We start from the raw sequence: 22103 nt of genomic DNA, 5'->3' as shown, positions 1-22103 counted from the left end.
GAGATGTGGATATTTCTATTGTGGGGCCACATTTGGAGGCATTTCCTTTGGAGTCAGGGAAAGCTGTGGCGTTTGTCACTGGCCATGGGACTCCAATTTTGTATGATGAAGGGGGCCTTGAAAGTGCTGTTATTTATATCCTTACACAGGGTACTGTTAAGTGTGCAGTACTGCAGCTCTCCATGGAAGAGTGCATGGGGTTTTTGGTGGTGGCCTTTTTTATTGCTTGGCTAGAAGTAAGGTGGGCAAGTGTTTTAACAGGGAAAAATAAAATATATATATATATAAAGGAGGTAAAATGTCAGAGAGAGGTGGAAGTGGCTGATTGGTTAAAATCAATAAGGGGCGGAACCAAGGGACTATAAAGCTGGTCTCCAGCCTCAGCAGCTCATTCCAGCCTATGAGTTCAATCCACCTAGAAGTTTGCTTCAGCCTGGGAGTACTCAGGTTTATAGGCTCAGCTAGGCCAATGAGTTTGATCCATGTTAGGTGCGCAGCCCCGATGAGTGCCTAGATTTAGATCTCAATGTCATCTTAAGGATTTTTGCAAGATGCTTCCTTGCCCCCCATGGTAGGGTGTTTATTTCATGTGACTGTTGCTATTGAACATTGCAAATTAAATTAATGAGCTTCATTTATTAAATTAAAAGTTCCTTATTTTGATATTTCTTTATTGTGATATTTACAAAGGATTCCTACCTTCATCTCTCCACTCTGCTTAAGAGTCTGGTACCACATTTCCCCTGTTAAACAATAGTGTGACACCCAAAGGAGCCTATATATATATATATAGGCTGTTATTCAGAAGTGCTGAACTCCCCTTGACTTCAAGTTAAGCTGCTAGGTGTTCAGGACTTCTGAACATTAGACACTTGGGTTTCTAAAACTCAACTCAGGAGTCTAATAAGAGGCACCCACTTTTGAAAATCTTGACCTATACATTTTGTATCTTTGGCGGCAGCCCCGTGGCACAGATTTTAAATGGATTCATTACTATTACCCTATGATTTGCACTTAAAAAGTCCACTAGAAAATTTGTCTTGCTCTTCTAGGCAGTAGCATGCATCTACGTATACAATGTTTCCATTGCATGCCCCTGAATTCACAAAAAATGTGGTCTAACTGGCAGCCCATGGGGCCATTCTGTCCAGCCCCTGAATGTGCACTGTAGAACAAAATTGTGTCCTCTGCAAAGCATGACCTCGCATACACCGTACGCGCAAGGTAACACCGCATAGACGATGCCATTTTGTGGAACTTCACTAAAAAGTCTGGACCACCTAAGGCAGTGTTCTCAACCAGGGCTATGCGTACTCCTGAGGTTATACAGAGGTCTTCCAGGTGGTACAGCTCCTCATCTAGATATTTGCCTAGATTTACAATAGGCTACATAAAAAGCACTAGTAAAGTCGGTACAAACTAAAATTTCATACAGACAACGACTTGTTTACACTGCTCTATGTACTATACACTGAAAAGTAAGTACAATATTTATATTTCAATTTAGTTATTTTATAATTATATGGCAAAAATGAGAAAGTCAGTCGTTTTTCAATAACAGTGTGGCCGTGACACTTTTGTATTTTTATGTCTGATTTTATAAGCAAGTAGTTTTTAAGTGAGGTGAAACTTGGGCGTACGCAAGACAAATCAGACTCCTGAGGGGGTACAGTAGTCTGGAAAGGCTGAGAGTCACTGACCTAATGCAGGCAAGTGTGGAATTGAAACGTCCGTGACAGAACAGAGCTAGTGGTACAAACTCTTCATCAGGATGGAAAGCTTAGTGCAAAATTGTTCACTAAAAGTTGCTGCTTGTCTTACTAAAAGCATGCCACAGGTTCCAGGCCAAAGAGAACTGATATTTGTAGTGAGGCGGATGGGCTTCCCTACCCCGAGGTGAGTGAGGGAGCCTTACACGCCCCTGGCAGGGCGGAGCCTAAGCATCCCCGCCCCTCTCACCAGAAGGAGAAGGGCGGGGTCGGAAGTATAAAAGACCAGACCCGCAGCCCATTCAGGGGGAAACCATGTCCCATGAGTTCTGCAGCAGCTCGAGGCAGATCCCCCCCAGCCCAGTCCACACCCTAGACGCGGACGACGACTGGCCTGGAGTGCCTGCTGCTGTTTACCTGGAGGAGCTGGACGACACCTGGACGCTGGAGGTACCCACCCCAGGGGAGGCAGGAAGTGGCCCGGGGCAGCTGCAAAGCCCAGCACCCCAGCGACGGCGTGTTGTGGCTGGATCCCCGTCGACCCCGGGGCAGCAGACTCTGCCCCTGCCAGGGCCTTGGCCTGGGACACGGTGAATTAGGGAGGGCCCGCGTCCCTCTGCCCCCCCCAGGCAGCTGACCCTCGTTCCTTCATAAGGGACTCTTGGTAGAGAAGTGGCCCCAGCCCCCTTAAGACTGTTGTTTGCTGGTTGCCTGAGCCCTGCAAGCCCAGGCTCCAGCCTACGGGGAAGACTGTTTGCTGGCTGCCTGAGCCCCGGCAGGCCCAGCAGTCAGGGAACCAGAGACAGGCCACCGCGGCCCTCCAGGGACCTCCCTCCCCCCGAGGTGAGTGAGGGAGCCTTACATGATTATACTGTGAATAAAATAGAACATAGGAACAGACAAGTTTGAGGGCTGCAAAAGAAAGCTAGGAATCAGAGTGATCTGAAGAGAAGTATTGTGCTGGACTGGAATGTCTCCAGGGGAAGAACAGGATAATCTGGAGGACGATGTTAGGAGGAAGATCTTGAGGATGAATGGGATGATCTAAGATAAGGCAGTGTATTAGTAAAAAGTCAGTTTAGAACTTCTGATTCAAGTAACAATTAGTGTTTGCCTTTTATTTAAAAAAAAAGTAAACTTGCTTTTAAAAAAATCATTTTTTTCCACATAAATGTCTACAGAATAAGGAGAAAAATTCTGCAGAACTTGGCAACATAAGTGCCAGCTCCGTGGGTGCTCCAGAAAAAATGGTGGGTGCTGAACACCCACTGGCAGAACATCTATCAGAACCTTCCCCTCCCCCAGTGCATTCTCATCCTCCCTCCCCGTGGCTCCTGCCCACAGCAATCAGCTGTTTTCCGGCGTGCAGGAGGCACTGGGGGGGGGGCGGGGTAAGGGCGGAAGCGAAGATGCGGCACGCTCGGAGGTGGATGGTGGCACACTCGGGGGTGGAGTGGGAGCAGGAAGAGGTGAGTCGAGCACCTCCCAGCACATTGGAAAATCGGTACCTGTGCTTGGCAGTATTCCTATTGCTCCTATGCATGGGATAGAGGGGGTCTTGAAGCAAATCCCACTGAAGTGAAAGGAAAGACTCTCACTGACTTCAGTGAACTTTGAATCAGGCCCATAGAACCTTCCATCACTACGTGGGGGTTGTGCCCGAGTCAGTCCTGACTGATCTGATGAGTGCTTAATTTCCTAACTGAAATGGGTTGACATTCTCAGTCTAGTTCGAAATGGACAGCCACTACATCACAGAAGCTACTACGACCAGCCCTGCTGTAGAACCTCAGAGTTATGAACACCTCAGAATGTAGGTTGTTCGTAAATCTGAGCAAAACGTTATGGTTCTTGTTTCAAAAGTTTACAACTGAACATTGAGTTAATACTGCTTTGAAACTATATTATGTAAAAGAAAAATGCTTCTAACCATCTTCATTTAAATGAAACAAGCACTGAAATTTTTCTGATCTTATCACATCTTTTTTTTTTAACTTGTCAAATCTTTCCCTTTATTTGTTTAGTAGTTTACATTGAACAATGTGCTGTATTTGCTTTTTTTTTTCTGCTGCTGCCGCCGCTGTCTGCTTGCGTACTTCCCGATCCAGATGAGGTGTGTGGTTTACCGATCATTTTGTAATCCTGGTGTTCGTAACTCTGAGGTTCAACTGTAATTAGCTCACATGTTGGCTATCTCAGCAGACACACCAGAGACTGAACGGACTTGGTGAATGAACCGAACTCACCCCCAAAGGACATTTTCTTTCAGATCAGGGTTTAGACACGTTGGTGGGACTGCATAAAGAAGCTTACTCTGAAGATGCTTGGGCTATACATGTTATGTCAATAACTCTCGGGAGCACTAACTTCACACACATACACACACACACTCTCTCTCTCTCTCTCTAATAAAATATAAAAAATGTACAGTAATCGTTGGCCTTGATATATTAAGGAAAAGCCTGCTTGTGAATTTACATAAGGATCAGTTTTTTTAAAAAGTCTCAGTTCTTATAGCTGTAATTTCATTAGTTTCCCTTCAGGGGAAAAGTTATTTTATTCAGACAAGCGAGATCCCAAACCAAGCCCTTTCCAATGTCCTTGCTCTTTCACTCTTACCCCCTGACCACTAAGAAGCATTTAAAAATTACACCTAACTTCCTATTCAACATCTGGATCAAACATCTGGTGCCAATTAAAAACTGATGAAAAACACCAGGTTTCCAACTAAGATTTGTAATAACTGATAACTATGAATAGTCAAAGCCAGCTATTAATCACAAGTGGCCCAAAATCAGAAGCATGCAAACTCCTGAAGATTAAGTAAAACATCATTTGCTCATCTTTAAATAATGTAGCACTGCATGAACACAGCACATGACAATTATTGATTTATCTGAGCACTATTAATCTGAGTACAGGCTGTTGAAATACCTGGCTGCACTCCTGTCAATGCCATTTTTATTACAATGAGAATTTCATTAGAATCACTTCATAAGAACACAAGTCAACAGGATTCTGAAGTCTTTTCTAATGTCAATCGACAACTCAGTCAAAAGAAACAATGCAGCCTTTATGCAAACAGAGTTCTCTAAGAATTCTTCCCCATCTTACCCTTGCATTCTCTCGCCTCACCCCTCCCACTTGATTAGAGGCAGGAGTTGCTGCAGGGGTTAGAGTCTGTGCTCTGACATCTCTCTCATTAAAATATGTTTGTACATGTTCTCACAAAGCTGGTATGGGAGTAACATACTGGCAGACCTTTGATATTTGTCTTTATATTTTAATCGAAGAGAATCAGAGACATTTTCCAGGGGTAACACTGGGGAGGTGATTTAAACTGTTCACATTTTTAAAGTTTTATTGGTGGAGACTCTCTAAATATACAGATACATAAATAGATACAGATATATCTAGATACAGAGAAAGAAATAGATATTGATATGGAATAAAGACATAAATAAAGATCAATCCAAATGTAAAATAATGATTTGTTTATAATTTACATTTTTTTTTCAAATTAATCCCAAAATATTCTTGTTGTGACCTTGTTGTGCTCTCCTCTTGTGTTCTTACCTGTTCTCTTCTGATGGAGCCACACCCTGATCCCCCTGAAGTCTATGAGGGTTTTGGCATAGACTTCATTTGGTCCAGGATTGAGCCCTGGGAATTTTTCTTTCAAGACCTACTTGTACATAGTATAGTTTAGCTACAGAACTTCTAATATTAGAGCTCATCCAACACAGATTAATTTCCAGACGTGAATTACCTCAACGGCCGTTAGCCTCCCTCCCTTCATGGGTCTCCTTCACCACTGGTATCTAATGGAGTCTTTTCTTAGTACTGTGACCTAGAAACTATGCCAAGATGTCAAGAATAGATTCACAATAGGCTGTGTGACCTATCCCCCAAGAATCTGAACCTATCCCAGTCAAATCAAAGTCAGCAGTAAAAATATTTACTGAAAAATACAGATTTTAACTTGGAATCAATGCACTATTCAGTCATTTATCAAATGCAGAAATAAATATACGAAGTGCAACTAAGAACAATTTTAAAATAATTATTTTAATTCCTACTAAGTAGAAATCACATGACCCATCCTGCTCCCACTTTAATTATGTAAATAGAAGTTTTGCTATTGACTTCAATAGGAGTAGCCCCCTCCAGCCTCCATCCTATTCATAAATCCAGGCTAAAAATGGCTAAAATGCTTAGTATACAAAACAGTATTGTGTAGCATGTCATTTTAATTAAAACCACCTTTCAGCTGGGTATAAAGTGTTTGATTTTAGTGGCAATGAGCTAATCCAATGGAACAGAAACTCGCCCTGTGAAATGCATTGTTCCATCAAAAGCACTGACATTTCAAGAAGGCTGTCACCAGGTATTATCCTGTAATTGTGCTTCATATCAAGAGATGAACTCTGTACTCCTCTGTGGCTACTTCCCTTTCTGGGTTGACTCCATTCTTTGTTGATAAAACCACTTTTCTCCACCACAGCAAGCTCCTCGCCTGGACAACAATCTTTTAGAAAACTCAATGTCACATCCAGGATGAAAATAGAATTTAAAATTTTGCAATGCTCACGATACAGCCACACTAAGTGACTAACGCACTGAGACTCCCTGTCTGACTGTTCATCACCAGCATTTGCAAACCAGATAGCAGATCCTTCAGGGAGGAGAGGTGCGCTTAGAGAGAATATGTCAGAAAACCGAGAACACATAATTCTCTACATTCACAGTGGCATTTGTTTCCTTCATTTCCCTTCCCTCTTGAGCAGCGTCTAAGTCAATTACTGTAAAATTAATGGTTTTGTGAACGATTCTCAATGGGGGGCGAGGCACATCCAATTTTTTTTTTTGAACTCTCATGCAATTTAGAAAGGAATCAGTTTGAAAGAACTGACAAAGAGAGTTCCTTGTTATTTCATTGATTGTATGCTTTGGTGCACAGTTATAAATCTTCAAATGACGAGCATTGCACAGAAACTATCTGTAGATCGAGAGACATAATCAATTAAAGGGACATCGTCAAGTAGGTAATCTAGTGGGGAGGGTCCCTGGGATTCTAATAGCTCTTGTCTCCTCATGGTACACACACTTACTGATAACAGGCCTCTGATTCTTCATTTCACTGCCAAAAGGAAGTTTATATTTTTGTAGAACATGGGGGAAAAAAAGTCAAGCTTTGTTTCCCCTTGGTGCATGTAAAAAGCACAGATCACATATTTGTGTCTCCTAATGTATGATTTACACATGCGACTTCAGTGGCCACCATTCAACATCCATGTGATATCCATGTGATACATTTATCTTGCCTCCAAGATCATCTAACTTTCCTCTTTCCACAAAACTACCTATACAGGTTTTATTGGAACGTTCCAAACCCATGATCAGAGTCAACCAGCTGTCATTTAAAACAACAAGGCCACAAGCTCAGAGCCTGGGGCAACCACAGGGACAGAGAGGAGATTGCTCCAGTTGGAATAACTGAAAACCGCACCAAATACTGAATAAAGCAAACAATTTTCCTCCTCCGAACAGGGGCCAAGGAGAAGTCAGGAAAAAGACACACTGTTCGGATCTTTCCAAGCTGCAGGGGTCAGGGCAGCAGTGCAGCACCCTAGAGCTATCTGTCCCTCTGAAATGATAGCAGAAGACTGAAGGGACCATGAGAACTCTTCCAAAAGAGATGATGTCGGTCCTACACATTAAAGTGGGACCCTACAAAAATCTGGCTCCTTACTAGATAGACACTGTGCTCCCACTGATGCCAATGGCAAAAATCCCATTTGACATCATTGTTACAGGATCAGGTGCTAGAATAAAAAAGTAGAGTCATTTTGGGGGGATGCTGCCAGCTTTAGATACATAGAATCATAGAATATCCTGAGGTCATCTAGTCCAACCCCCTGCTCAAAGCAGGACCAATTCCGAATTAAATCATACAAGTGTTTCCAATACAGAGCAGCAATTAGAAGCACACAGAATCTGAGCTCATGGAAACAAAGGAAACTTCAAAAGAGATGTCAAACTTACAGAATCTCTTATCAAAAACAACTGTTTGCTGTGAAGGAGATCAGAAATACCAGAGAACAAAGTCAGGGTTCCACATATCCACACTCTTGGAGCCCCAGGGGATACTGAGCCATGGAACGGAAAAAAAAAAGCACAGTCCTACACTCCTGAGACTAGAAGTGTCAAACAACTCCATTACCTACATGAGAAGGTATTACAGGATCTTCATAGGTAAGAAACAGAACAACTACTTCAGTGGCAATTGGATCGCTGCTCATACTTTTCACTCAATTTTGGGCAGAGCCAATCATGGAAAAAGATGCATTTTCAGAAAGTCACGAGCACTGGAAAATCAGTATCTAGCAATGACTATAGCCTTTCCTGTCATAGCCCCATCACCTGCTGTCGCACACAGGCTGGCAGCAGTCAGAGACAGATATGGTGAGCTTCCAGCTACCAGATGCCAGATGGCAGTCAGATTACACTGTCCCCATTGCCAATTACAAACAACGGCCCACACCTGCTGCTGTTAAAGTCAATGGCAAAACTCTCAGCGACTTCACCAGGAGAAGGATCTGGTCCATTGGCCTGAGGATCTATAACCAAGTTACAAACATTTACTTCTGAAATGCTGATTCTGAATAGAAAAAAATAAACTCTTTTTCCTTTTGAAGTCTGGCTTGAAAGGAAAATGACAATCTGCATCTCTGTTGTTGCAGGCTGAGGCTCCTCAGGCTTCAGTGGCTTTTATGTACATTTAAAGGCATTTAATAGCAGTAAAGTAAGCACAAATCTCTCAATTATTTTTCCTACTCTTCCCTCCCCACCTCCCAACACACTCATCATATTGGTATGAGACAGAGACCAGCGCTTGGACACCAAGGTGGTAGGGATCCTTAGAAATATGAATGGATAGATGGGATAGATTATTGGATGGATAATGAGGCCAGCTGATAAATATACAGGATAACAACAGGCCAGTTTGGCTCACAACTGTGATCAGACTACCAGACTGGCCTTGTGTGAGGGCAATTCGTTTGGCTGATGGCAAATGTAGGCTACGCTACAGATTTTTGGCCAGATCCTTAACTGGTATGTAGCTCCATTGACTTCTGGCCAGAGCAAGCCACAGACAGATGCCTTCCTTGCCCTTCACTATTTCATATGGCTGCTCTTACTGGAACTCTGCTAAAAGAAAACATACTTTTCATGGGATCTGACCTTAAAAGTTTGTTGTTTTGCTATTTATAAAGGACTACTGACTTCCTCCAGCCTTACCTCACTTCTGTATCTATTACCAATAGTTTCCATGCTATACGCTATATGACAACGCTATTGGAGTAACACTATTGACAGCAGCTAAAGTCCTGCTCCACAGCATCTATCATCCTCAGAGAGAGGACTTATCGCACCATTTACTTAGATGGGGCAAGGGCAGTACTGTGCTGCTACCTGAAGCAGAAGCAGTAGCCCAGGCTTTTTTTTCTATCTGGCTTCACATTCTGTCCTTGAGGCAGACAAGATAGCAGTCTCCTTACAGCCAGGGCTCAAGCCTGCTCCCTTTGAGCTACCCTTATGTTTTCCCACTGACTTAAAGGGGAGCGGGATCAAGCCCAAAGTGAGGGAGATACTGGTGGAGTAGAAGCAGAACTAGTCTTTAATATCCCATGGAACCTGTGACTGAGGAGAGGAATGTGATTCTCAGGGGACACCCACACATGAGAGAGAAACCACAATTCACTAAGTGACTATTTCAGTGGGTTGCGACTGTTTCACCATCTTATCTCTACCAAGTCCTGTGAGGGTGTGGGGAGGAAAGAAGGGAAAGAAAAGATTTTAAAAAAGAGGTTCAAGTGACTCTGTCCCCCCCTCCCACTAAGGTCCCTCAAAATCCTAAAATCAACCTTGATCAGGAGCAGAGTGATCCTCTGCTTATTTCCTACATTGCTGGGATTGGCCTGTCTCTTTAGGGGCACAGTCCTGATAATGATATCCTACCTCTCACAGTGCTCCTCCTTTTGTTGTCCTCTCTAAAAAAGAAAGAGTAGCAGCAAAGCTCTGCCTGGCATGCCTGGAGTATCTCTTTTGACAGTGTTTGTCCCCTCCAAAAGGAAGATGAAAGATGGTCAGAAAGGAGTGATTTTCACTAAACAGCACCATCCCTAGCATTCTAAAAGCTTTATCACATTCTTGCAGCAAGACTAGACTCATTGCGCGTATGCCAGATACCTACAGCTCTCAGGTTATTTTGCCAGAATTGTCCTCAGAGGAGCAACATGGATCTGAGGTGTACACACACACACACACACACACACACACACACACACACACACACACACACACACACACACACACACACACACACACACACACACAGAGTGACATCCATAACTAATTGTTCTGCTCCCCGTATCTCCACGAGGATAGTGTGAACACTCCAACACCCACCACACCCTCACAACTAATTGTTCTGTTCCCTGTATCTCCACGAGGGTAGTGTGAAACTAAATACCTATAGATATAGCACATGTAATTAACAATATTTCTTTACTAACCCTCTCATATTAGTTGAATTTTCTTTTCCCCTCCTCTTCTGCCAATTTCTCCAAGAAGGGCTACCTACTTCTGAAAGGCCAATTCAGCCTAGACCAGAACCAGCACAGGCTAACAAGCAACTGCTGGACTCATGCCTGGATTTGAAAACAAAGCCCCGCTTTGGAAGATGGGGAGCTATGGGCTGCGAGGGATGCTTTCTGGATCACATGTATGCTTACATTCTAGATGACTAACGTGATCCTATTTTAGAGCAAGATAGTGAACGCTATTAACAGCTGTACCTCGGAGACTCTACAGTGGAATATAAGGTTTTACCATGACTCCTGTGCAGCACAATTTTTTGAACAGATTTTTTTTTCATCACTAGAAGGCTAGATCACATGTATGTTTACATTCTAGATGACTAACGTGATCCTATTTTAGAGCAAGGTAGTGAAGGCTATTAACAGCTGTACCTCGGAGACTCTGCAGTGGAATATAAGGTTTTACCATGACTCCTGTGCAGCACAATTTTTTGAACAGATTTTTTTTTCATCACTAGAAGGCCATCAGCTTCAAATAAGGGGCTGGTGCCTGTACATCAGCAACCCTTGACTAAAAGCCCCCTACTTTAAAGTAAGACCCTTTTATCAAGAGGACATCCCAGACATGGCAAAGTCATTGCGTTTAAGGCCAAAAGGATCACCAGCTCATCTAGTCTGAGCACCTGTACACTCTGAGGATAATCTTCACACCAAGCCAGCAACCAGAATCAAACCAAAGGGTTACAGGTCTCAGGAGACTAAACTATTGTGTGCCACAGTCAGAGAACAGGAGGAATCAAGGCGCGCCAATGCAAAGGTCAACTGGCTACTGTATACCAGGAGACTGGCACGGCTGTGCAATAATAGTGCCTCTTACTAGCACTGTGTCCATCTCTACTTAGTTCTGTGCACCCATAAGGCAGCTGTTACAAGTGGTGACACAGCATTAAGGATTGGGGGGTTTCCGAGTCATAGAAAACACATATGGGGCAATGTTTCAGAGAAAGTTGGTAAGCTTTTCAATCAATCAATGAGACTGGCTGGGTGATCCAGGAAACGGTGAAGAACACAGGCTGGTGTTCAGATAGACCCACTCTGATTACCCTCAACCCACGTGTCTGAACTGTACAGTTAGAACAAGGTTGTCAGGGGAAGGAACAGCAACTGCAAAAACAGGCCCTGGGGAGGGCTGCTGAGCACGTTGGACAATGAATGGATAAACTGGGGACTTCGTTAAAAGTTAGAAAGTCTCTCCCGCTTTCTTGACACCTTGCTACCTTAAACTTGGGGAGAGCAGACATGTGTTCATCTTTCCACCAGGGAAGTGACCGGCCACATGTTTTGAGGTACTGAAACATGGCAATTACCACTGTGGCAGCTTCAATATTATAACACCGCTTAGTATTTACCTGCTTCAAAATATATATCCAGCTTCAATATTATAACACCGCTTAGTATTAACCCGCTTCTAAATATATATCCAGCTTCAATATTATAACACCACTTAGTATTTACCTAGTGCTCTTCGTGTGAGGATCTCAAAGCACTTTACAAAAGGGGCTGTGTATCATTATACAGGTGGGGGTTATACAGATTATACAGATGGGAAAACTGAAAGTCAGGCTACTTATCTCTGCCCAAAGATAATGAGCACCCAATCGCCCATTAAAATGAGCGGGAACTGAGAGTATTCTCCACCTTTGGAAATGAGGCCGTAAAGTGACACATCTGAGCTCACAAGGTGAATAAGTGGCCAGCTTGTGAAGGCACACTGTCAGCCATTGCTCTGTACAAGTCTAAGCCAGTCTTTCCATTCAGTAATTAGCAGCTTGGTGTGCATTAAACGAGCCAAAGTTTCCACCCTTTCAGATTAAAATTCTAGAAGAAACAGCTGCCAGGCTCACACAAATAGGCTCCTTTTAAAGTCTGCTGCTCTGTGTAATCATTTGAGTCATCATTTTGCATCTTCTTCACACAAACAGGTGGTAATGAGCCCATGAGAACATTGTGAGTGAGCCGTAAGCATTATCCAGCACATTAGTCAAGAGATTGAAAAGACAGGAACTGTATTTTCAAAACATCTTTCAAAGGCTAGAAACTAAGCAGAACCCCTCAGCATATTCCAGGCAATCATGATGTTTAGTTTCATCACCAGTGTCGGAAACCTGCATTGCCACAGCCCAGGCAATACCTATTTTGTGGACAGCGACAAAACTTTGGTGTCTACTGCTGTCAAGCTTGTTCCTTGCACCAGAACTTAAAAAAAAAATCCCAAAGCCACCAGGTTAAAGCTAAAAAGGGTGAATTATTATTAGGTGTAATCACACTACAGCATGAAGACTCATGTTGGCTCAGGAGAACACCACAGACCAGTCACCATGCTGTTCAGTACAACAAAGCAAATGGGTTTTATTTTAATTAAAATAGAGCAGAATGAATCACAAGTTCAGTTCCCAGTAGCAACAGTTGGCTACGAACCACGACCATCATTCTGAAAAGGCCCTTAATGAGTTTCAATTTGAACTAACTTTCCAGACATCTGGAGATCACCGGCTCCATCTCCCCATCACTTCAGCCAAACAGCTTCCCCAACCTTTCCATGTTTAAGAATATAGTTCTGTTGATTTCACCTCTTCCTATAAAAGGAGTAGACAATCAAAACCGTTTAACCATGTAACATTTGCATTTCTCTATTATTTCCTATGAATCTGATGCAGTTAGCTCCAGCTGTGCAACTTCAGATCTTTTGAAAAAGAGACTCATCGACATCCTACTATAAGGGGAAGATGTGAGACATATGTTCATATTTGTCTACGATATTTGTATTATTTATCACGCGCCACTGGTGTATATGCTATTTTGCCTTTCTTGTCCTTAGACATACAATTCTCCCCCAAGGAGTTCAGTCATAAATGTAATGAATGCATTTGTTTTAAAGAGCATCATCAGCATGGAAGCATATCCTCTGGAATGGTGGCTGAAACATAAAGGGGCATATGAATGTTTAGCGTATCTGGCACATAAATACCTTGCAGTGCCAGCTACAAAAGTCCCATGAGAACGCCTGTTCTCACTTTCTGGTGACATTGTAAATAAGAAGTGGGCAGCATTATCTCTTGTAAATGTAAAAAAACTTGTTGGTCGTACAGATTGGCTGAATAAGAAGTAGGACTGAGTGGATTTGTAGGTGCTGAAGTTTTGCATTGTTTTGTTTTTGAGTGCAGTTATGGAACAAAAAAAATCTACATTTGTAAGTTGCACTTTCACAATAAAGAGATTGCTCTACAGTACTTGTATGAAGTGAATTGGAAAATACTATTTCTTTTATCATTTTTACAATGCAAATATTTGTAATAAAAATATAAAGTGAACAGTGTACACTTTGTATTCTTTGTTGTAACTGAAATCAATATATTTGAAAATGTAGAAAACATCCAAAATATTTAATAAATTTCAAATGGTATTCTATTGTTTAACAATGAGATTAAAACTGCGATTAATCGCAATTAATTTTTTTGAGTTAATCACATGAGTTAACAGATTTATCGACAGCCCTAGTTTATACTTGTCTAACTCAAACTGGTTCAGTGGGTTTTCTGTACAGCTTCTGAGCAAAACATCCACAACTGGTTTGAGACCAAGCATGAAATTTCAGTTCGAACATTATTTTTAAACAAAGTTCCTGGCTGAAAAGGTTTTTGTTCTCAACCTTTAATCCTAGAAAAATTCCTATCATCATAAAAACAAAGCAACATAAAACATTTGTCAAATTAAAATGCTGGTTGAAAAACTTGTTCAGATTAAATGGGATACTCTAAAAGGCCAATAATCTGAACTGCTCTTTATCTGGTTAATGGGGAATCCAACAGATCACCTGGAATTGGGAATAAATTGAAAGAATCCAATAATTTTCAGGTTAAACTTGCACCCTGTCAGCAAGTTATTAAAAAAACAATCACATCAGTGCTCGTACAAAAAGTATTCATGATTATGTACAGTTCTATGGGCCAGACTCTCCACTGCTTTATCCCTTATGCAGTCATTAACTCCTGTGCAAAGCATGCAAAACACTGCATTTTACATCGACTGAACACAGTGTAAAATGCCCATGCAAGATGAAAAGCACTGGTGAACCAGGTCGTATGTTCTCTACATAATTACTGGCTACCAAGACATTTGTGAAGCAAAACTTATGTGTCAGCAGTCCAGTCTCCACCTCCCTGTTCCTTCAGTGGTTAGAACTATGCAGAAAATTCCTGAAGAAACAGGTGAAACTTGTCAATTTGTGGGTTTAATTACAAACTGAACATGGGCTGGATTTGCTGAGGTTTTTGAGCTGTTCAGCAAACTGTACCAGTTTTAGAAGTTTCATATGGATGCTGTTTATAAAATAATAATAATAATAATAATAATAATAATAATAATAATAATAATAATAATAATAATAATAATAATAATAATATTTTAAAAAACAGTGGGTTTGATTAGTTTTGTTTTGAGGACAAGTCATCCAGGCAGAAGGAATTTGGATCTGGAGAAGGAACGGAGAGTGAAGGAAGAGACAGTGCTACCTTCTCTGGAAGTTCATACTTTTATCAGCTGATCAGAAAGATGGTCATTTTTCACACAGTTTATCTGTACTTTGTTTGATAAAGTGCTGCTGAAATGATTAAGAGAACACAGAAGCATAGCAGTGGAATCAAACATGCTAAGAATTTAAAATCCACATTGTACACATCAGAGTGGGTAAAAACTAATATACATCAATATAATACAAATGATATTCCATTTCAAAAACCAGTGGTGCTGAAAATGAATAAATGTATGAACAGCTATGCCTGTGTTTATGCAAGAAAGAGAGAATGGGGCAACTCCAGGGACAAGGACAAGGAACAAGAAAACTCGTCAGCCACTCACCTTATCCCCTCAGAGCCACCTAACCAGGACTAAAGTTGGATTCCGGTGCATAAAGCTGAAACATTCAGCAATTCAAAGGATTTATGAAAACATATTTTACCTCTGTCGCTTTTAACTTATAACATTTTCCTCTTTTATCTGCTGTAAGTGCCAGGTGAGTGTGACATTAATAAGATGTGCAAAGGCTTCTGTGTAGCTGAACAGTTTTATAGTAACGCATTGATAAATGAAAGGGTTTGTCACTGTTAATACATTAACATGTCTCTCTGAGATCTAAGTCTGGACTCGCTGTAACAAATAATGCTGTACTCTTCCAAGCATTTTCTTTCCAGGAAATTAATTGCTATTTCAATTTTTACATTCATAGTTTAGTCACACCCTGATCCTTATCCTGCCAATTGCCATCTTCACATGAAGTATGCAAGTAATTTTATAAAATGGATTTTCAAGGTTTCATCTGTAGACCATGGAACAACTACATCACACTACCTCTGTAAAAAGCCTGAATACCTTGTCCAAGTATAATAGCCTCCCTCTCGCTCTGAAAGGTTCCTCTTGTACCAGAGGAAGCATACAATTTTTATCCTACAAAAAGTCACATTCAATAGCATGAATTTACATGTAGAGAGCACCTTTCACCCCCAAAAACCCCAATGCACTTTACAAACTCATCCTCTCTCTATACACACACATTGTATACATGCATACTGTCATAGATACAGACATAAGAATTACCCACCACTGACATGCACCTCTTGCACGCATTCCCAGCATGTTCTTTGCAAGTCAGTTTTCCATGCCTTACATCATATCACCACCAAGGAGGAAAATAACACGTGATGTAAAGGAATGGCAATATCCTTGCCAGGAAAGTCCTGGGAATATGTACAAGCAACAGAACAACTAGACAATCTGGATGACTAGAGCTTCCCCGGCAGCATGCCACATAGGTTAAACTGATGTAAAGTTTGATTTGCGGTGAGTTGCACCTCCATTCTCCTGCTCTGTCAGTGTTTATAACAGCCCCAGCTTGCTATTTGGTAGATAACCCTCAGACAATTGTTTATACAAGCAGAGGATGTTGATTATCAACAACGCTGCCTGCCCAGTAATGATGAAGGTTTAAGAAAAACAGCACAACAACCCAATGCACATCAGCAGTAAATAGGGTCCTGGAAATGTTAGGTGGGAAAGGATGCCAGGGTGGATACAGAGGAGATTTGTCTCATGACCTACCTGAGAGACCTTTTTGACAACGTCACTGCCCACGCTAAGCCCCTGCACATAGGAGCGCACTGCGATGAAAGCTCTTGTCGCCTTCAGCTTCAGGTCCCTCGGAACTTCTCCAAAGGGTTTGTGCTGCTCTGAGCGTTTCACCATGCAGTCCAGGTACTCGTCAGTGATGTGGTACTGGGGATTCATCAGCTTGAAGAGGCGCTCCAGCAGGCGTGTCCAGAACTCGTTGAGGGCCTCTTCCAGGTTGATGTTGGAGCCCCGGTAATAGCGCCGCAGCTCGCTGTACAAGTCCTTGAAGAGCTTGACGTTCTGGCTGTATAGCTCTCCATACATGCTAGGAAAAGTGTCATAGAGGGCCTTCTCTGACTTGTTCAACAAATCCTGGAAATAACCTGCAAAGAGAGGGAAAAGAAGAGGGTGAAAAGATCAGCAGGAGAACTAGAAATCTCTAACAGGCCAGTCTAAAGACACCTACTTGGTTGTACCACTCAGGAGGCTGAAAAAGAGGAACCAAGGTCAGCCTTTCCTCTTATCTTCTGACTGAACTCCTCTTTCACCCACAATAATAGGTCATGAGCTGTTGCTAAAAGGAGAGAAGGATATGCTCCACATAGAATAGTTTGCTGCCACCTTGCTCCTTCCCTCCAACAACATCAAGTGCAAGCTCTGGATATGTTCCTAAAAATCTGCTGTGCAGAGTGCAGTGTTCTGCCACTAAGCTTTCAGAGCCACATTTCTCCTTGGTTAGTGCAAGGTAAAGCAATGCAACCAATCCAGCCAGGGCAGAAGTTAATAGGGGATCCACATGGAAGTGCCCATACTCAGCCTGCAGAAGTTCTTCAGCAACAATGAATGGTTACAGCAAAATGAAAATTCAGTAATCCTACTTCTGCCTGTTTAATTGCTCTGGGTAATGTATGTAAATCATTGTTTAAATCAGTGTCTCAAAGGGCTGTCAGGATTGAAAATGCTCAGTGCTTCTCTTCAGTGCTGTCATTGCGTGACAAGAACTCATATGCACAAGTTAACAATCCCGTTTCAAGACTGCACCAGAATTAACACACGCGCACAAAATTGTCCAAACAATTCTTGAAACCTGAATGCTTGTTCATAATTTGAGAGATGCAAGACAAGTGCTTGATACAGTATAAACCATGTGTATTTGATAAAAGCCACAAATTAACTACCGTATTATCTGTGATCTCATTAATAACAAATGACAACAAATTTTATATTTCTTTCAAACCATACTGCCACAGTGCTTCTGCAGTTAAAGCTGGGATAGTATTTTCTTTCAAAGAATTTGTAGGATACTAAAGATTAAGGCCTCAAACAGCAAGATACTTAAGGTAGGACTTAACTTTAAGCACACGAATAATCCCTTCCTTATTAGTAAACCATTTAAGCATGTGCTCACCTGAGCAGTAACTTTAATGTTGACTTCAGTGGGATTACCCAAGTGAGTAAAGACACCAGCTTTTGACACTCAAGTAGTAAACTATTGCATAAACTCTCATTCATTTCCAGAAGATTTTAAAAAATTATATATATTTTTCAGTAATGCACAGAAAGCAGGGTTGCACATTTAAGCTAAGTTAGCAAGGCTAGACAGTCCTACACAGTTGTCAGGTAAATAGGCAAAACTGGAAGTAGGGCATTCTATAAACACAAATCTAGGAAGATTTGGTAATGGACCTCAGCCACCATCAATCTCAGGAATTTTTTAATTCATTAAGAGGAAAAATTAATATGATGTTAATGATTAAAAAAACTAAAAGTTTTCTTTTACAAAATTACTGCCATTAATTAGGTTAGCACCCCAACCCCCTGCCCCAGCCCTGAGCCCCCTCCCAGAGCCAGCACCCCGTACCCCCTCTGGCACCCTGAAATCCCTCCTGCACCCCAAGCCCCAGCCCTAAGCCCCCTCCTGCAGCCAAACCTCCTCCAGCCCTGACCCCCCTCTCAGAGCCAGCACCCCAAACCCCCTCCAACACTCTGCCCCAGCCCGGAGTCCCCTCCTGCACCCAAACTCCCTCCCAGAACTTGCACCCATCACCTCCTACTGCACCCAATCCGCTACCCCAGGCTCAGCCCAGAGCCCCCTTCCACATTGAGAACCCCTCGGCTCCAGTCCAGAGCCCGCACACCCTCCCGAACTCCAACTGCCTACCCCAATCCAGTGAAGGTGGAGGAGAGCAAGCAACAGGGGGGCGGGGGGGGAATGGAGTGAGCAGGGCAGGGCCTCAGGGAAGGGGCAGGGTAGATCCTGGGTTGCCTTTAAATTCAAAAAATGATCTTGGGCGTAAAAAGGTTGGAGACCCCTGGGTTAGACAAATACCTGTTAGGCATGGTCTAGGTGGTTTACTTGGTCCTGTCTCAGTGCAGGGGGCTTTAAATGCCATTAAAATGCATCAGGACACTCCAGAAACAGAAAACGAAGACTATATCCAGTTCCGGCAACAGGAAAATGTAGGTGAATGGAGTGTACTGCAATTATTCCTTTGGGAATACGAGTGGGGCACCTGAGATACCATCCTTCCCATTTCCAGACCTCGATTTTGCATTTCATTCAAAAGACTAAACGTCCTCAACCAACCATCTCCTCCTAGCACCACGCCAGAGCAGTAACTGAGTGGTTACTAGAGGGAAGATTCCCACCTCCTGAATTGTCAACGTCACCTTGTTTTCCCCCTAGAAGTCTCCCATTCATCCAGCTACTATCCAGGCTGGACACTGCTTATCTTGGGAGCCCTAACAAGATCCCTGTACAATATAGCAAGTTCAAGTCACATCCAGCATGGTGATGTGTGCCAATGTGCCTGAACGGGATGGAGCCCTTACTTGTCACAGAGTGCACCTGTTCAGGATGGTACTTGACTGTAACCAGCTGGTGATATCTCCCACTCCTCCCCTCACTACACAAAACGTAACTGCTAGCTGATCCTCTCCATGTGACTTCAATGGAAAGTTTCTCTTTGGTACAGCAGTGGTACTTGTGTGATTAGGCTGATTTCCTATCTGTCCTTCCTCTCTTGCTTGTTTTCTGCTTCTACTCTCTACCTAACAAGTGTCCCTGTTGTGTTTCAGGTCCCATAGTTTGATGAGTGTACTCTGTGTTCTGTGACTTATGAGGATGGATGGGTAACTGAGAACCGCAGTCAGAGATTTCTCTCTATAAAGAATGTGCAAATTGAGTATATATGTGGCACTAGTCATTTATAAGGAGGGACCTACAACTGTAGAACTGTGGAGTAACAAAAGTAATCCAACCCTCTGATGGAACGTACACACGCAGAGGTCACTGGTCATCCTGTATTCATTAGTGTTCTGTGTGCAGTAGTTTTGACAGGAAGAAATATTGCCAAGTCCACAGAACTCAGGGACTCTGATAATTAGGCCTCCAAAGTGTAGTTGACTAATGGGCACCTTAGCATTGGCTAGAAATAACTACCTGTGAAAGAAATATGGGGCACAGGAGAGTGTGTGGACATAACAAGCCGGAAGATGAGAGTTCTGCTACAGAAAATCAGGAAGAATTTTTTACTTTTTTTTAAATACCTGGTCTCTCTTCCCAGGATTTAAATAACTAGAGTTTTGAGCAGCAGCATGTCTATTGGGCAGAGAACAAGACTGGGGCCCACGAAGTACCAAGTTCTGATCCTGACTGCTACTGACTGCTACTTCTATTCTGCCCTCACATAACAAGTGCTAAATCTCACCTGTGCAACTGATGGGACAAATTACGTTTATGAAGGGGAAAGAATATGAGCGCTAAGGCATGTGCTGGTGCTGGCTGGCGCTGTCTGAGGGAGGTATTTAATCTCACTCTATCACTTTCATCATACTATCTGAGAATGTTACGAACATTGTGAGCCCCGTGAAATAAGGAAATAAGTATCAACATCCCCATGTTACAGATGGGGAAAGTGAGGCAGAGAGGGTGTGACCTGCTCAAGATCACATAGGAAGTGAATGGTGCAGATAGGATGAAAACTCAAGCATTTCTGGGTTATAATCTTGTGCTCTGTTCACTAGACATCTCTGTCTATCAGCACTCGAGATATCTAAATCCTCGATAAGGAGGGCAAATATTTTAAATACTTTTCTTTTTAAAAAAATATTGTCATAGGTTGTTGGTGCAGAAAGGTTTCAGCATCTGGAGAGGAGGTCTCTCTGAGGGAGTAGTGGGGGAAGGCAGCTCTAAGTCTGAGAGGAAATTGTTTGTTATGGGGATCAGCTGCAGATGGTCTTAATTCTTTCTCTTGCCCACCAAGTGCTCTCCCAGGCTGCGTTGGTGCACTCTCCATCTCATTCTCCTTTGAGTCCAGGTGCTCCATTCCCTCTTTAAAAATAACCTTGGAGCTCAGCTGTATCCAGGGGCAGCTCTATGTTTTTTGCCACCCCAAGCACGGCAGTCAGGCAGCCTTCAGTGGCACGCCTGCAGACAGTTTGCGGGTCATGCGGCTTAAGCGGCGTTTCTGCGGGTGATCTGCCGGTCCCGTGCCTTCGGGGTACCCGCCGCCGAATTACTGCCGAAGCCATGGGACCGGCGTACCTCCCACAGGCAAGCCACCGAGGGCTGCCTGACTGCTGCCCTCACAGCGACAGGCATTCTGCCCCCTGCGGCTTGCCACCCCAGGCACGTTCTTGCTGCGCTGGTGCACAGTGAAATGGATGCTGTAGCATACAGTGGATTTTGCAGAGTTCCAAAACCCACAAGACTAGGTGCCGTGGAGTGTCAGAGGCTCCTTTTCAGGATGAGTCCTACAACAATTCACTGGGGCAGTGCTGTGCCAAGACTAAGATCAGAGACAGATGGGTCTGGGTATTGAGAATGGGGCAGTAGCTAGCCAGCCAGCTATACTGAAACTGGAAAGCAACACCATTTTAGTGTAATTGCCTGTGACACACATGCAAAACTGGGACATTCCCAGGGAATTAAGCTATCTGGCCACTCTAATGTTTGGCTTTGCCTCAGCAGAGTCTGTCAGTCATGTTCAAATATTTATTAGCAGCCACATTTTTCAAACCTGGCTACTGATTGTGAGTGACTCACTCTCTGGGGGCACCATGTGAGACACTCAAAGCCTGATTTTATCCAGAGGCACTAAGCATCCACAGCTCCCACTGGCTTAAACTGGGATACTCGGCACATCTGAAAAACAAGCCTTAAAGTCTCAATCTGGGCACCCAAAACAGAATTACTCCCACTACTTAAAATTTCCAGCCTATTTTGATATGATCTAAATTTTTCTAGAGACTATGAGACTCATGGCCTTTAAGGCCAGAAGGGACCATAATGATTATTTAGTCTGACCTCCTGCATACAGCAGGCCACAGAACCTCACCCATTCACTCCTGTAACACACCCCTAACTTCTGGCTGAGTTACTGAAGTCCTTGAATCATGATTTAAAGACTTCGAGTTACAGAGACTCCACCATTTATACTAGTTTAAACCTGTAAGTGGCCTGTGGCCCAGGCTGAAGAGGAAGGTGAAATAACTCCAGGCAATTATCATCATTTACTATTTAAACTGCAGTAGCACCAGAGGCCTCTTTTTAAAAAAAAAATATTAATTTTATACCCTGGTTCATCTCACCAGATTAAAATCTATTCTTTTCTTGAAAGATATCCTC

The 22103-nt window shown here is 42.8% G+C and overlaps 1 protein-coding gene across 2 annotated transcripts in view; it reads right to left on the bottom strand.

The window, feature by feature from the left end:
- The window catches only part of GPC1 (glypican 1), a 320362-nt gene that overhangs the window by 40283 nt on the left and 257976 nt on the right, over positions 1 to 22103 (bottom strand). For both annotated transcript variants that reach the window (XM_030574931.1, XM_030574932.1), the window contains exon 3: positions 16466 to 16857. In XM_030574931.1, coding sequence (XP_030430791.1) covers positions 16466 to 16857 — 392 coding nt within the window. The remainder of the gene's footprint in view (positions 1 to 16465; positions 16858 to 22103) is intronic.

Source organism: Gopherus evgoodei, chromosome 9 (assembly GCF_007399415.2).
Source record: "Gopherus evgoodei ecotype Sinaloan lineage chromosome 9, rGopEvg1_v1.p, whole genome shotgun sequence".
NCBI lineage: Eukaryota > Metazoa > Chordata > Testudines > Testudinidae > Gopherus > Gopherus evgoodei.
This window is presented reverse-complemented; position numbering and strand designations above follow the sequence as displayed.